The following is a 16,042-nucleotide window of genomic DNA, read 5'->3' on the forward strand; positions in this document are numbered from 1 at the left end:
GGGGTTCAGGCTATCCACGCGTCCACGGAGGTGTGGCTGCAGCGTATCGAGGAACTGATGGTTCTCATTCTTCGGGCGGACCCTTACTACACGCTGGGCGCTCCGGCCGCGCCCCCCGCGGCCCGCCGCAGCCCGCAGCCCGGAGCCTCCTACGCGGCGGCGCTGGGAGGCCGCCCGGCCCCCGGTCCGGCCGCGCAGCCCCCGCTCGACCCATCCGCGCCACCGCCGCCCGAACCCCGCGAACCCCGCGAACCGGATGACAACGAAACCACACTCAACATGATGATGAGTTCCGCCGAGAGAGCCAAGCTAAATAGAAGAAATCGGTCGCCCAAACGGCGCGACACACCGAAGAAAACAAAGAAGACGCAAATTTCGGCATCTCCTTCAGTACCTTCTGCAGTCCTCTCTACTCCAGTTATCGAACACCACCAAGTGACTCACAGCGTGAAGAATGAGTCTGCGCCGACCGTCTCCTCTTCCACCTTCACGACCGCGACCCTTCCACCGCCGGTTCATCTCGGAGTGCCGACGGAAGCTCGAAGCAGGTCTAAGAGCCCAATATGGGTTCCGGGATCTACGTCTTATGCTGACGTTCTCAGAGGAATCGAAGAACGAAGATTAGCAAAAATATTGAGTGAAAAAATCGGCAGTGAAAGATCCAGCAATGTTCCCGAGCATAAAATATCTCAGATCGATATATCTGAAGAAACGAGTTATCCAATTCGTGGTTATAGTGATCGCTCCGAATTTGACATAAAAGTCGAATCGAAAAGTTTTATTAATTATGATACCGAGCAAAGTCAACGTTTACCACAAAACACCGGTGACGTTATGTTAAAACCTAGTGAAAGTGATGCGACATCTCGTTTGTCTAGGGACGTTAATGTATCGACGATTCCGTCGAATGTCACGTGTGATATTGAGTGCCAAAGTGATTCCACTCAATTTTCGGATGAATATGAAATTCCTCCTTTAACATACCCCGCGGAATACTTCGCGGCGCAAGGGTTCCACCTTCCTCAGCCTATGCCCGATTCGCTCGCCGGTATCACGATAACCGACAAAGCAAAACAACCGAGAGCACCTACAAATCAATCATCGTACGATCCTTCAAAAGATTGCCACAATAAACGTATCGCGTTACCTTCCAATACGAGTAGTCTGATCGAGCATGTCGATGCTTTTCCATCTGAAAATCTGGAAGGTGATGTGTTCGAAACAACCACTAAATCTTCCGCACAAGATAACCTTCTAAACTTCTCGTACGCGCAAATATTAACCCAGCGCTTAACTGAACAACCACTCCAGCCATCCAGTCAGCCGGAAACAAAGTTTGCCGCTGAACCGTTAAACACACAGCGTCCTAAAAAAGGAAGCGATTTGTCTCATTCGGGTGCTGAACCAGTCACCCGACATGATGACGATAAAAAACCTATCAAAGATAAGGCAGCGATTAAGCTTAAGCCAGAAAATAAGAAATCTTCCGATCCAGCTTCAAATCCTTTGAAAGAGGAATTTTTAGCGGTGGATTCTGGAAAAAAGATAGGTAAAAAACGAAATAAGTCGAATAAATCACGAATAATTCAAGAATTTATTGAAAATGAAAGAGACGTCGCCGTCAATGTTGGAGAGTCAGCAGTATTTCATGCTGCCGTTGACGAACCGTCTAATCAAACATCACTAACGATGTCTGAAAAATCTCAAGATCATTTGCCTGCAGGCAAAAGTAGTTCTTCGCGTAAATCAGATGATAATGAGGGCCAAATGGACGATAAAGATAAACCTCCCTCTTTGGAAAATGTTACACGCGACGAAGAAGAAAATTCCACAAATATCAAAAAGAAAAAGAAAAATAAGAGACCTAAGAAAAATGTAGTCGATGAAATAGAAAAAGTTATTAAAGAGGCAGAATTTAGTGATCAAAGTTCTAAAAAACAAGTAACAGACACAATCAAACCATCTATCTCGGAGAAAGTAACATCTCAGATATTGATAACGGAACACATTACTCAAATTTCTGACAATGCCGATGGTAAAAAAATAAAACGAAAAACAAAACGTACTGATGTATCTATTAAAGATCATTTAGATCCATCGAATGTACCAATTACAACCGAATCAGAGGAAACAAATGTGAATTTGCCCAAATCTGAACTAGAAACTCTAGTTGACGACTCTCCGGTAAAAGAGTCGCGAGAGAATCTTTGTGAAATGACTGATGTTTCTAGCGAATCCAAAAGGAAACACAAGAAAAAGAAACCGAAACAAAAAATTGGTGACAAAAATGTACAATATGACGAGGACGTTTCAGAAACTAAAGATATAAAGTGTGAAATTTTGGGTAAACCAACAACACACGACGATATAATAAATCTAACGAGTCAAAAAAGGATTGATGATAATAACGAAAAGTTGATTATAAATAAAGAATATATGCATTCTACAACTACCAATATTATAAATAAACAAGAATCGGTCTCGTGTACGAGCACTTCTGAATCGTTTAAACAACCGTCAACAACTAAAATTATTCTCATAACGCACGAAGAAGTGAAAATGCAACCCGTGTACCAAATAAAAATGCATTTACCCGAAACAACTATGTATGAAACTATAAATACGTCACTGATTTCATCGGAGCTTGTATCTGATGCTAACTTGAATGTTGACGTGATCACAGAATCCGAAGAAGTTAAAGAGCATTTAAAATCAGTTACTGATTCTGATATTACCATGAAAGAGAACATTCCTTCCCAATCAGAGACGGTTATCGTATCACCGATTACGTCAGGTACTGAATTTGAAAATACCGTAAAAGAGGGAGTTCCTTTAAACGTAGAACAAGTTGAGGTATCGCTTACTAAACCCACATATATAGACACTGGCTCTATTACCATCACGAAAGATGAACTGCCTTCACAATCCGAACAGATATCACATATTAAAACCGTCACTGATTCTGATACGACTGTTAATGTACCTTCGCAGGCAGACGCATTACTTGATGTTCCTCTTAGCGCCTGTACAGTTACTCGTGAAACAATAGTAGAGTCTTCGGGCTCAGATCCAATGGATAATCAAAACGTTATCACCCAAGCTATATTTGGTTCAGTACAAGAAAGATTGCGTTCAGATTGTGAAGAAAAACCAACTTCTTCTAAAAAGAGTCATAAATCTAAAAAACTTCCTCCTTTGGAAGGAGAAGACTTAGAACTATATTTAAGAATGAGAGAAATAAAAAAGAAAAAAGCCGCTCTTAATAAAAAGAAAAAGGATAATGAGGAGCCTTTAGGAGATAAACTTGAATTGAATACGAAACCTGTAACGGTTTCTTATGAAGAAAAAATTGTTTTGCCTGAGATATCCCATATCACGAGTGAGACATCGTCACCAATTCAAGTAACTCGAGCGTTAAAAGAAACGATCCAAGAATTTGGTCAAGCAACTGGCGATAAAGTACCAGAAAATATAACGTCGGAAGAAAATATTTCCAGTGATGGGTACCAAACAAAGCTCACAGATGTTCAAAAGTCAGTTGTCGATAATTTAGAAGAAGAAATTTCTAAAATAAAAATGGTTGACATCGAAAAACCTGTGGAATCTTACTCGGGTGAAAATAATGAAACGAAAGAGGCAGATGGCGAATTACGTTTCGATACCTGGGTAAAGTGTCTGAGATTAGATTTTACAAATATTCTCGACTATTATATAATTCATCATTTTGAAAGAAATCATTTTGAGAATCTATTTACCGTTACGCCACCAGACTTGCAAACCACTTCGTCAAATGATCAGCTAATATCGCCATTTTACGACATGGCGCCTACATATGATTTAGCCCAAATAGCAGATGCTGAGGCTACATATTATATGAATATGGCTAAAAACACCCAACAAGGTGAACCTGTGTCTGAAAGTCCGGAAATCGCTATCACTACTATCGAAACACTCGCAACAGACACCAAGAGTACCGATCAAGCGAAACCATCAACAGACGAACGTGACATTTTGGTGTCTCCTTACGAAATCTTTGAAGAAAAGGTATTTGCTGGATCGCCTCAAACAATTGTTAAAACCACAATTACAACTACGATTAAAACGATCGAATCGGATACCAATCCTAAAAACATCGATGTAGTAAAAACACCAAAGGAAGAAATTAACGTTTCGGTATCTCCTAATGTGATTCCCGAGCAAAAAGTGTACGCCGGATTACCTATTGATGTTTCGTCTGACGCATGGATGGATGTACTGGATGATAGTTTTACTCTTTCGGATGAAGAGACTGACGGCGATAAAACGGTATCGTTAGTACAAGAACCTGAGAAAATTACTGTAACTGCTATTAAAACAATCGAATCAGACACCACTTCGAAGAACATTGATAAAACAAAACCATCAGTAGAAAAAGGTGACGTTTCGGTATCTCCTAACGTAATTACTGTAGAAAAAGTTTATTCTGAATTACCTCATGAAACTATAAAAACCACGATTACAACTACGATTAAAACAATTGAATCAGACACCACTCCTAAAAATATCGACGTAACAAAACCATATATTGAAGAATGTAACGTTTCGGTATCTCCTTACGTGATTCCCGAGCAAAAAGTGTATGCCGGATTACCTATTGATGTTTCGTCTGACGCGTGGATGGATGTACTGGATGATAGCTTCACTCTTTCCGATGAAGAGGCTGATGACGATAAAAGGGTATATCATTTACAAGAACCTGAAGAAATCGCTACAATTACTGTGAAATCGATTGACGTAGACACCATTCCTAAAAATATCGCTGAAACAAAACCACCAATAGAAGAAAGTGACGTTTCGGTATCTCCTAATATAATAACTTTAGAAAAAGTTTATTCTGAATTACCTCATGAAACTGTAAAAACTACGATCACAACTACGGTTAAAACAATCGAATCAGACATCACTCCTAAAAACATCGATATAGCAAAACCGTCAATGGAAGAATGTAGCATTTCAGTATCCCCTTACGTGATTCCCGAGCAAAAAGTATATGCCGGATTACCTATTGATGTTACGTCTGACGCGTGGATGGATGTTCTAGATGATGCATTCACTCTTTCGGACGAAGACGCTGACGGTGATAAAACGGTATCGTCCTTACAAGAACCCGAGAAAATTACTGTAACTGCCATTAAAACAATCGAATTAGACACCACTTCGAAGAACATCGATAAAACAAAACCATCAGTAGAAGAAAGTGACGTTTCGGTATCTCCTGACGTAATTACTGTAGAAAATGTTTATACAGAATTACCTCAAGAATTTGTTAAAACTACGACTATCACTACGATCAAAACAATTGAATCAGACATCACGCCTAAAAACATCGATAAAGCAAAGCCATCAATGGAAGAAAGTTCAGTCTCGGTATCTCCTAACGTGATTCCCGAGCAAAAAGTATATGCCGGATTACCTATCGATGTTACGTCTGACGCGTGGATGGATGTACTAGATGAAAGCTTTACTCTTTCGGATGAAGAGGCTGATGAAGATAAAAGGGTATCTCCACTACAAGAACCTGAAGAAATCGCTACAACTACTGTGAAATCGATTGAATTAGACACCATTCCTAAAAACATTCATGAACAAAAACCATCAATAGAAAAAAGTGATATTTCGGTACCTTCTAACGTAATAACCATGGAAAAAGTTTATTCTGAATTACCTCATGAAACTATAAAAACTACGATCACAACTACGGTTAAAACAATCGAATCAGACATCACTCCTAAAAACATCGATATAGCAAAACCATCAATGGAAGAATGTAGCATTTCAGTATCCCCTTACGTGATTCCCGAGCAAAAAGTATATGCTGGATTACCTATTGATGTTTCGTCCGACGCGTGGATGGATGTACTGGATGAAAGCTTTACTCTTTCGGATGAAGAGGCTGATGAACATAAAGGGGTACCTATATTACGAGAACCAGAAGAAATCGCTACAACTGTGCAATCGATCGACTTAGACACCATTCCTAAAAACATCGTTGAACAAAAACCGCCAGTAGAAAAAAGTGACATTTCGGTACCTTCGAATGTAGTTACTGTGGAAAAAGTTTATTGTGAATTACCTCATGAAACTATAAAAACCACGATTACAACTACGATCAAAACAATCGAATCGGACATCACTCCTAAAAACATCGATGTAACAAAACCATCAATGGAAGAAAGTAAAGTTTCGGTATCTCCTAACGTGATTCCCGAGCAAAAAGTGTATGCCGGATTACCTATTGATGTTACGTCTGACGCGTGGATGGATGTTCTAGATGATGCATTCACTCTTTCGGACGAAGAGGCTGACGGTGATAAAACGGTATCGTCACTACAAGAACCCGAGGAAATTGCTGTAACTGCTATTAAAACAATCGATTTAGACACCACTTCGAAGAAAATCGATAAAACAAAACCATCAGTAGAAAAGAGTGACATTTCGGTACCTTCTAATGTAGTTACTGTAGAAAAAGTTTATTCTGAATTACCTCATGAAACTATAAAAACCACGATAACAACTACGATCAAAACAATCGAATCAGACACCACTCCTAAAGACATCGATGTTATAAAACCATCAGTGGAAGAAAGTAATATTTCGGTATCTCCTTACGTGATTCCTGTCCAAAAAGTATATGCTGGATTACCTATCGATATTTCGTCTGACGCGTGGATGGATGTGCTAGATGATAAATTCTCTCTTTCGGATGATGAATCTGACGATAAAACGGTATCGTTATTACAAAAACCTGGAGAATTCGCTTCAACTACAATTAAATCAGTCGAATTAGACACCAATCATAAAAACGTAGACGAAACAAAACCATTACTAGAAAAAAGTGATATTTCGGTAACCCCTAACGTAATTACTGTAGAAGACGTTTATTCTGAATTACCTCAAGAAATTGTCAAAACCACTATTACTACGATTAAGACAGTCAGCACAACTACTAAGAACATAGACGAACCAAAACCTTTAATATATGAAAGTAACGTTTCCCTATCTCCTAACGTGATTCCTGAACAAAAGGTGTATGCTGGACTACCTATCGATGTCTCGTCTGATGCGTGGATGGATGTTCTAGATGATGCATTCACTCTTTCAGATGAAGAGGTTGACGATGGTAAAACAGATTCATTGGTTCAAGAACCTCGTGAAAATATTGCCGGAACAAATAAAACGGTCAGATTAGACACAGAAATTGACAGCGGCGATACCAAAGTATCAACAGTGATAAACGACAATGCTTTGACATCTCCTAGTAATAAACTCACGAAACTAGTTACTGCTTATTCAGGATTGCCAATCGATGTTTCATCAGATGCATGGATGGATGCTTTAGATGACAAATTCACTCTATCTGACGATGAGTCACTTGTTGTTTTGGCGGACAAGCCGCAAGAAGATACAAATGAGAAACAATCGGAAACGTTACCTTCTTGTGATACTCCATTATTTGGATTGGTTGGTGAGCAACATGAAATTCCAAAATCAGTCGTGATTTCTACTTCAGCAGTAGCTAAAAATCAACCAACTTCCATAAGCCCCGACGTTGGTGCCAATTACTCAATCGATGACTCTTCCATTCCTCCAATGAGTGTATTGCAGCACGAGCGTCAAGAACAAAGAACACAACCTGATAGCACCGCGAATGTTTGGAAGGATATGTTAATCGATTCGTTTGCTCCAAAGTTTGATAATTCAGTATCATCTACTCGACCGACGTGGGGTAGTAATGTTCAAGAGTATAAGCATTCTTTCGATACAACAAGTACACAAAGAAATTCTAATGTATGGGATGACTTGGTGAACCCATCGGCTACTTCAGCCGGGAAGCCCGCCAATAGCGGAGACTATCTGACTTACGATCAGTGGACAGGGCAACAAGCGTTCGATTCGGCCGAACTGCCGAGCATGATTATAAATGATGGAAAGTACACGAATAATCCCGACAAACAGTCATCTATATGGACTGTCAGACAATTTGATACTAATGTGGAGTTTTCAAATATTCCTCAGAATACGACGTCAGTCAACTATGTATCAAATGATAAGAAAACTTCGCACGACGAATACAAAAGAATTAAATCACCAATTCACGACCTTAGAGATTTGCTTCCCGAGTTAGAATCGATTCCGGAATTCAAACCGTCGGAACCTAAATTTTTCTCAAACCTCTCTGCTGATGCTCCCGAATTCAAACCTTCGCAAAAATCTTTTCCCATGGATCAAATAGCTGTGGATACAATTGATGACGTTCTTCCTCAGGAACTTTTAAAGCCCGAATGCGTCGATACAGTAGCGCCCGTGGAACTAACTACAGTGGAGTCTTCTGCCACTAATGAAATAACAAACATTTTTACCGATACCGGCATATTAAAAGATCAGCATCTGAAACCATCGCAACAATCCAATACACAAAACGAATTTTCGATCGATAATTCTGAAATAGTAGTGCCCATGTCTACCGATGATTCGTCTACTACAGAAACTATTAAACCAAGTAAAAAGTCAAAGAAGCGTAGAGATAAAAAGCCTAAAGATGATCATAAAAACGATGTTGATAACATCGAAGTTCAAATCAATAATCAAACCCTCGAGGCACCAATTAGTCTTTGTTCTGCAGAACCTGTTAATATTTGGAAAAAACTAAAATTGGCTGGTAAAACATACGCGGAAGCCGTCGCCGAGGGCTTGATTTCTCATTCCGATATCAAGTACTTAGAAATGCACACTGATGAATCTATTGCAACTGCGTTACTGCGGTCAAGGTCTAATTCTCATGATCGAATTGTAAAAGAAACGGAACAAAATACGATGTCATACGATGAACCTCAGGCCAAAAATTTATCGGATAATTCAAATAAAGAAAAAGTGGAACATCCAGTAACAATGCCTACTAGGACTGATTCCGAAAGTACTGAAATAATAATGCCAGAATCCCCAGAAAATATTTGTTCCATGTCTTGGGCTAACGTTGTCAGTAGTAAAAATATACACGGTCAAAATGTTCCAGTTGAAATAGAAAAACCAGTTGATAGGAAATCGAGGATCGATCATCAACCAGTTATATTAGTGGAATCTGTTCAAGATGTTCTTTCTCTCGATGAAAACAAAGTAGACGATGAAGGTTTTATGGCAGTTCCATTAAAGAATAGGCGTTCTCGATCAAGATCAAAATCGTCATCCAAAAAACTTGACGACCAACCTGTACGTGAACAAGATTTTCCACCAAGTCATAAAGCATCTAAAACTAAAGATATTCCGACTCACAAAACATCGGATAAAAATGAAGTTGATAGTACCGTTGAAAAATCTGATACGATGTCCGACCAAACAGAAGAGGTAAAGACTGATTCTTTGGGTGAAACACAAGGGAAAAAGATGAAGAATAGGAAGAAGAAGAATAAGAAACCATTGTTAGAAGATTCTCCAACTACGGAAACGGGTATCTTACTGAAACAAGTTATCATAACTTCTGTAACGAATGTCACACCCGGAGAATCAACCTTGGCCGAAGATATCCCTAAGCCGGATATGTTCATTCCGCAGGAAATCAAGGATTCTGTTTCTAATGTTCCTGTCGAAAAATTGGAAACCGTTTTAACACCGGAATATTCTGTTACTGAAGTGAAGATCTGTAAAGATAAACTTATCGAAAACGAACCCAACAAAAAAACATGTGATTTTCCAGTTGAGTCGGATATTTCAACATCGAATCTTTCTCGAGTATTAGATAAAATAGTACACGAATCCGTCGATGCAGATGAACCGATTGGAAAGAAATCGAAGAGTAAGAAAAAGAAAAATAAGAAGCCGTTATTAGAAGGATCTCCTACTGTCGAATCGGATATTTTACATACGCGAGTTACAATTACAACTTCTATAACGAATGTCACTTCCGATGAACCTACTTTAAGCAAAGATGTTTCTGCTCCAGAAACAACTTTCAATGAAACTGTTGAAAACGTTGATACGGTTTTGAAACCTGACGATGCTATTACTGAGGTGTCGGTCTGTAAAGATGAAATAATTGAAAATGTTCCTAAAACCGATATTAGCGAAATTTTACCTTCGGATATTCCACAAATGATAGATAAAAACGTCCCTGAATGCATCGACAAACAGCCTGTGCCTACAACAGACAGTCCAGCGTCAGTAGAATTGGAGACCGATATATCGGATGAACTGATCGGAAAGAAATCGAAGAGCAAGAAAAAGAAGAACAAGAAGCCATTGTTAGAAGATTCTCCGACTACTGAATCGGGTATTTTACTAAAGCAAGTTACTACCACAACTTCTACCACTAATGTCATTACCGAAAAACCGTTAGACGAAGCTATTCCTCATCCAGATATGTTCATCCAACGTGGAATTGATGATTCAATTTCTAATGTTAATACGATTTCAACACCTAACGATGTTATTACTGAAGTGTCAGTCTGTAAAGATCAAATTATCGAAAAAGAACCTAAAAAGGATGTAAGCGATACTCCAGTTGAGTCAGATATTCCGCATGTGATAGATGAAAACGTCCCCGAATGTATCGACAAACAGCCTGTGCCTACAACAGACAGTCCAGCGTCAATAGAAGTGGAGACCGATATATCGGATGAACTAATCGGAAAGAAATCGAAGAGCAAGAAAAAGAAGAACAAGAAGCCAACGATAGAAGATTCTCCAACTACGGAATCGGGTATTTTACTAAAGCAAGTTACCGCCACAACTACGACTAATGTCATTACCAAAAAACCTACTTTAGATGAAGATATCCCTAATCCAGATGTGTTCATCCAACGTGAAATTGACGATTCAATTTCAGTCGTCCCTGTCGAAAACGTTGATACGGTTTTAATACCCAACGATGTTATTACTGAGGTGTCGATCTGTAAAGATCAAATTATTGAAAACGTACCTAAAAAAGATATAAGCGATATTCCAGTTGAGTCAGATATTTCACCGTCGGATATTCCGCACGTGATATATGAAAACGCCCCCGAATCTATCGACGTACAGTCTGGGTCAACAAAAGACAGTCCAGTGTCAATAGAATTGGAGACCGATATATCGGATGAACTGATCGGAAAGAAATCGAAGAGCAAGAAAAAGAAGGATAAGAAACCACTGTTAGAAGATTCTCCAATTACAGAATCGTGTATTTTACTAAAGCAAATTACCACCACAACTTCTGTAACAAATGTCACTAGTGAAAAACCTATTTTAGGCAAAGATATATCTGATCCAGATATGTTCATTCAGCATGAAATTAAGGAGTCAATATCTAATGCCCCTGTCGAAAATGTTGATAACGTTTTTGCGCCCGACGATGTTATTGCTGAGGTGTTAGTATATAAAGATCAAATCATCGAATCCGTTCCTAAAAATGCAACAAACGATATTTTAGCGGAATCGGATATCCCGCAAGCGATAGATGATCAAATCGTCGCTGAACCTGTTCAGCCTGATTCAAACGACAGTCCAACAACAATAGAATTTGAAATCGATGTATCAGATGTACCGTTTGGAAAGAAATCTAAGAGCAAGAAAAAGAACAAGAAACCAGTATTAGAAGATTCTCCTATTACGGAATCGGGTATTTTACTAAAACAAATTACTACTTCAACTACTATAACGAATGTCACATCCGAAGAACCTACTTTAACTGAAGATATTTCTAATCCGAGTGTATTTATCCAACATGAAATTAAGGAGTCAATATCCAATTCCCCCGTCAAAAATGTGGATAACGTTTTTACACCAGACGATGCTATTACTGAAGTGTCGGACTATACAGATCAAATCATCGAAACCATTCCCAAAAACGAAATAAGCAAAATTTCAGCTGAATCAGATATTCCGCAAGTTAAAGATGATAAAATCGTCTCTGAATCTGTTCAGCCTGATTCAAACGACAGTCCAACTACAATAGAATTTGAGATCGATGTATCAGATGAACCGATCGGAAAGAAGTCGAAAAACAAGAAAAAGAAAAACAAGAAACCGTTATTAGATGAATCTCCTCTTACCGGATCGGATATATTACATACGCGAGTTACTACTTCTATAACGAATATTACTTCCGAAGAAACATCTTTGAACAAAGATGTTCCTAGTCCAAATACAACTTCCAGTGTTACTGTCGAAACTGTTGATACAATTTTAACACCTACAGATCTTATTTCTGAGGTGTCAGTTTGTAAGACTCAAATTGAAGAAAACGTTCCTAAGAATGATATAAGCAATATTCCAGTTGAATCGGATATTCCACAAGTGATAGATGAAATTGTCTGCGAATATGATCAGCCGGATTCAAATGACAGTCCTGCGTCAAAAGAATTTGATATCGATGTATCAGATATACCGTTCGGAAAGAAATCGAAGAGCAAGAAAAAGAATAAGAAACCATTGCCAGAAGATTTTCCTAGTGTGGAATCGGGTGTTTTACTAAAACGTGTTACTACCACAACTACTATAACAAATGTCACACCCGAAGAGCGTACTTTGGGCTATGATATTCCTAATCCGGAAATGTTCATTCAACATGAAATTGAAGATTCGATTTCTAATCTCCCTGTCGAAAATATAGATACAGTTTTAACACCGGAATGTTCCGTTACTGAGGTGGCGATCTGTAAAGATAAATTTATTGATAACAAACCTCAGAAAGATAAAAGCGATATTCCAGTAGGGTCAGATATTTTAGCATCCATTGTATCGCAGGTTATGGTTGAAACCGTCCCTGAGACTACAACAGACAGTCCAGCACCAATAGAACTAAAAACCGACATATCAGATGAACCGTTAGAAAAGAAATCGAAGGGCAAGAAAAAGAAGAACAAGAAACCGTTGTTAGAAGAATCCCCTATTACCGGATCGGATATTCTACATGAGCAAGTTACCATTACAACTTCTATAACGAATGTCACTACCGAAGAACCTACTTTAAGCAAAGATATTTCTAATCCAGATATGTTTATTCAAAATGAAATTAACAATTCGATGTCTAATTTCCCTGTCAAAACTGAAGATACCGTTTTAACACCAGAATATTCTATTACCGAGGTGATTGTCTGTGAAGATAAACGTGTTGAAAACGAACCTAAAAGCGATATTCCAGTTGAGTCAGATATTTTACCCTCGGATATTCCACAAGTGATAGATGAAATCATCCCAGAATCTAGTCCGGCACCGATAGAATTTGAGGCAGAGATTTCAGATGAACTGATCGGGAAGAAGTCAAAGAGCAAGAAAAAGAAGAACAAGAAGCCGTTATTAGAAGAATCTCCTATTACCGTTTCGGATATTTCACAAGTTACCATTACAACTTCTGCAACGAACGTTTCTTCCCAAGCACCTCTTGATACAACTACTAACGTAATTGTCAAACAGACTGATACGGATTTGACACCTGAAGATGTGATTTCTGAGCTATCAGTCATTGAAGATCAACTTACTGAAAACATACCTCATAAAGACGTCAGCAATATTTCAATTGAGCCAGATATTTTACAATCGAATGTTCCCAGCGTCATGGATGAAATCGTCCCTGAACCTGTTAATATTCAGACTGACTCACAAGAAAGTCCCAAACTAGAATTTGAGAACGATGAAGCGATCGAAAAGAAATCGAAGAATAAGAAGAAGAATAAAAAAACAATTTTAGAACATACTACTCCAACTGCGGAATCGGGTATATTACTGAGTCAAGTCACCATCACAACTTCTGTGACGGATGTCACTACTGAAAAACCTACTTTAGATGAAGATATTCCTAATCCAGATATGTTCATTCAACATGAAATTAAGGATTCGATTTCTAATTTACCTGCCGAAAATGTAGTCACCGTTTCATCTCCCAAAGATTTTATTGAAAATCAGCTCATCGAAAATAAACCTAAAACAAATATTCCAATCCAAACAGACATATTATCGTCGAATGTCGTTAGTGTTCAATCCGATTCAAACGATAATCCAGCACCAACGGAATTTGATACCGATATATCAGATGAACCGATAGGAAAGAAATCGAAGAGCAAGAAAAAGAAGAACAAGAAACCATTAGTAGAGGATTCTCCCATTACCGGATCGGATATATTACATAAACAAGTTACCTTTAAAACTTCTATAACGAATGTCGTTACCGATAAACCTTTAGACGAAGATATCCCTAATCCAGATATGTTCATCCAACGTGAAATTGACGATTCAATTTCTTATGTTCCTATCGAAAACGTTGATACGGTTTCAACACGTGACGATGTTCTTACTGATGTGTCGGTCTGTAATGATCAAATTCTTGAACAAGAACCTAAACAAGATTTAAGCGATATTCCAGTTGTGTCAGATATTTTACCGTCGGATATTTCGCACGTGATAGATGAAACCATCCCTGAATCTATCAATTTACAGTCTGAGTCAATAACAGACAGTCCAGCACCGATAGAATTAGAAACTGATATATCAGATGAACCATTAGGAAAGAAGTCGAAGAGCAAGAAAAAGAAGAACAAGAAACCATTAATAGAGGATTCTTCCATTACCGGATCGGATATATTACATAAACAAGTTACCTTTACAAATTCTATAACGAATGTCATTACCGAAGAACCTACTTTACGCAAATATATTCTTAATCCAGATACAACTTCTAAATCAATTGTCGAAAATGTTGGTATGGATTCACCGTGCTATTCTGTAACTGAAGTGTCGATCTGTAAAGATCAAATCATTGAAAACGAACCTACAAAGGATCTTAGCGGTGTCCCAGTCGAGTCAGATATGTTGTTGTCTAATGTTCCCCAAGTAATAGATGAAGTCGTAGCTGAATCTGTTGATATTCACCCTGAATCTAATATTTCTGGACCAATAAAATTAGACATCAATATCGTTGATGAAACTACCCGATCGAAATCAAAGAACAAGAAAAAGAGTAACGTCAAACCGTTATTAGAAGTTTCTCCTATCACGGAATCGGGTATTTTACTAAAAGAAATTACAACTTCTATAACAAATATCACTTCCCAATTACCTATACCATGTGAAAATATTCCTAATCCAGATGCGTTTATTCGTCATGAAATTGAAGATACTGCTTCCAATTTAAGTGTGGAAAAATTAGATACTGTTTTAACACCTAATAAATCTGATATTGAATTGTCGACCTGCGATGATCAACCGATTGAACACCACAAAAAGCGCAATACCACGGAAGAGGAAGAAATCAATCCCATTACAGTTCAAATCGAAAACCATACTGCGAATGAAAACAACGCAAATCCATTCGAAAGTTATGTTATTGATGAAATTTCTGAAAATGCGGATAATTTGTTTACTAACGTTAAACTCGACGATCGTTTTTGGCTAGAAAAGTGTACATATCACGATGCCGAAAGGGATTGGCAAATCATTCTCGCAAGTATATTGAGTCAATCCCTCACTTCCGCTCAATCATACGAGGAATCTGGACGTAAAGACCCAGACGATGATAGCGATTCTCATTCGCCCCGTTCTCCGCCGCAAGGTTCCGACAGATTCAACAGCGGTAACCTTCCGAACTCCCTTACCGATTTCGGAAGCGTAGACTTGCCCGGAGGAATTTGCTATTGGAGGGATCAGACTACATATTTGAGCCCCGAGCCCGTGTCACAATCGGCTTCCAGTGGTGGCGATCGAGTTCGCATAGATCATTCGGAACTAACCACCGCGGGTACTAACCACGACCGTGTCGAGAGCGAGACTATTATTGAGGATACAGTAACCGAGTCCACCCACCCAATGCCCTCCGCGATGACCCCCGAATTCCCTCCTGCACCACCCAAAACAGGGACCACTCCAGGCAGCGGAGAGCAGCCATCGACGCCGATTCCAGCTATCAACATCAAGGTGACTAAATCGAGACTAATCGTTCTTTGATTTGCAGTGTTACTTACTCTTAACTTTCAGTCGTTTCCCGCATGGTTGAACAATCTTAGCTGCCTCAACAATTAATCTCCTAGTGTTTTGTTCG

The 16,042-nt window shown here is 38.8% G+C and overlaps 1 protein-coding gene across 1 annotated transcript in view; it reads left to right on the top strand.

Moving 5' to 3' along the window:
* The window catches only part of LOC148312479 (uncharacterized), a 199,353-nt gene that overhangs the window by 123,092 nt on the left and 60,219 nt on the right, over window positions 1-16,042 (top strand). Inside the window, exon 30 of the mRNA XM_088276683.1 lies at window positions 10-15,918. Coding sequence (XP_088132809.1) covers window positions 10-15,918 — 15,909 coding nt within the window. The remainder of the gene's footprint in view (window positions 1-9; window positions 15,919-16,042) is intronic.

Source organism: Brachycentrus maculatus, unplaced genomic scaffold (genome assembly GCF_059751285.1).
Source record: "Brachycentrus maculatus isolate JH-2025_06_01 unplaced genomic scaffold, ASM5975128v1 h1tg000039l, whole genome shotgun sequence".
Lineage (NCBI taxonomy): Eukaryota > Metazoa > Arthropoda > Insecta > Trichoptera > Brachycentridae > Brachycentrus > Brachycentrus maculatus.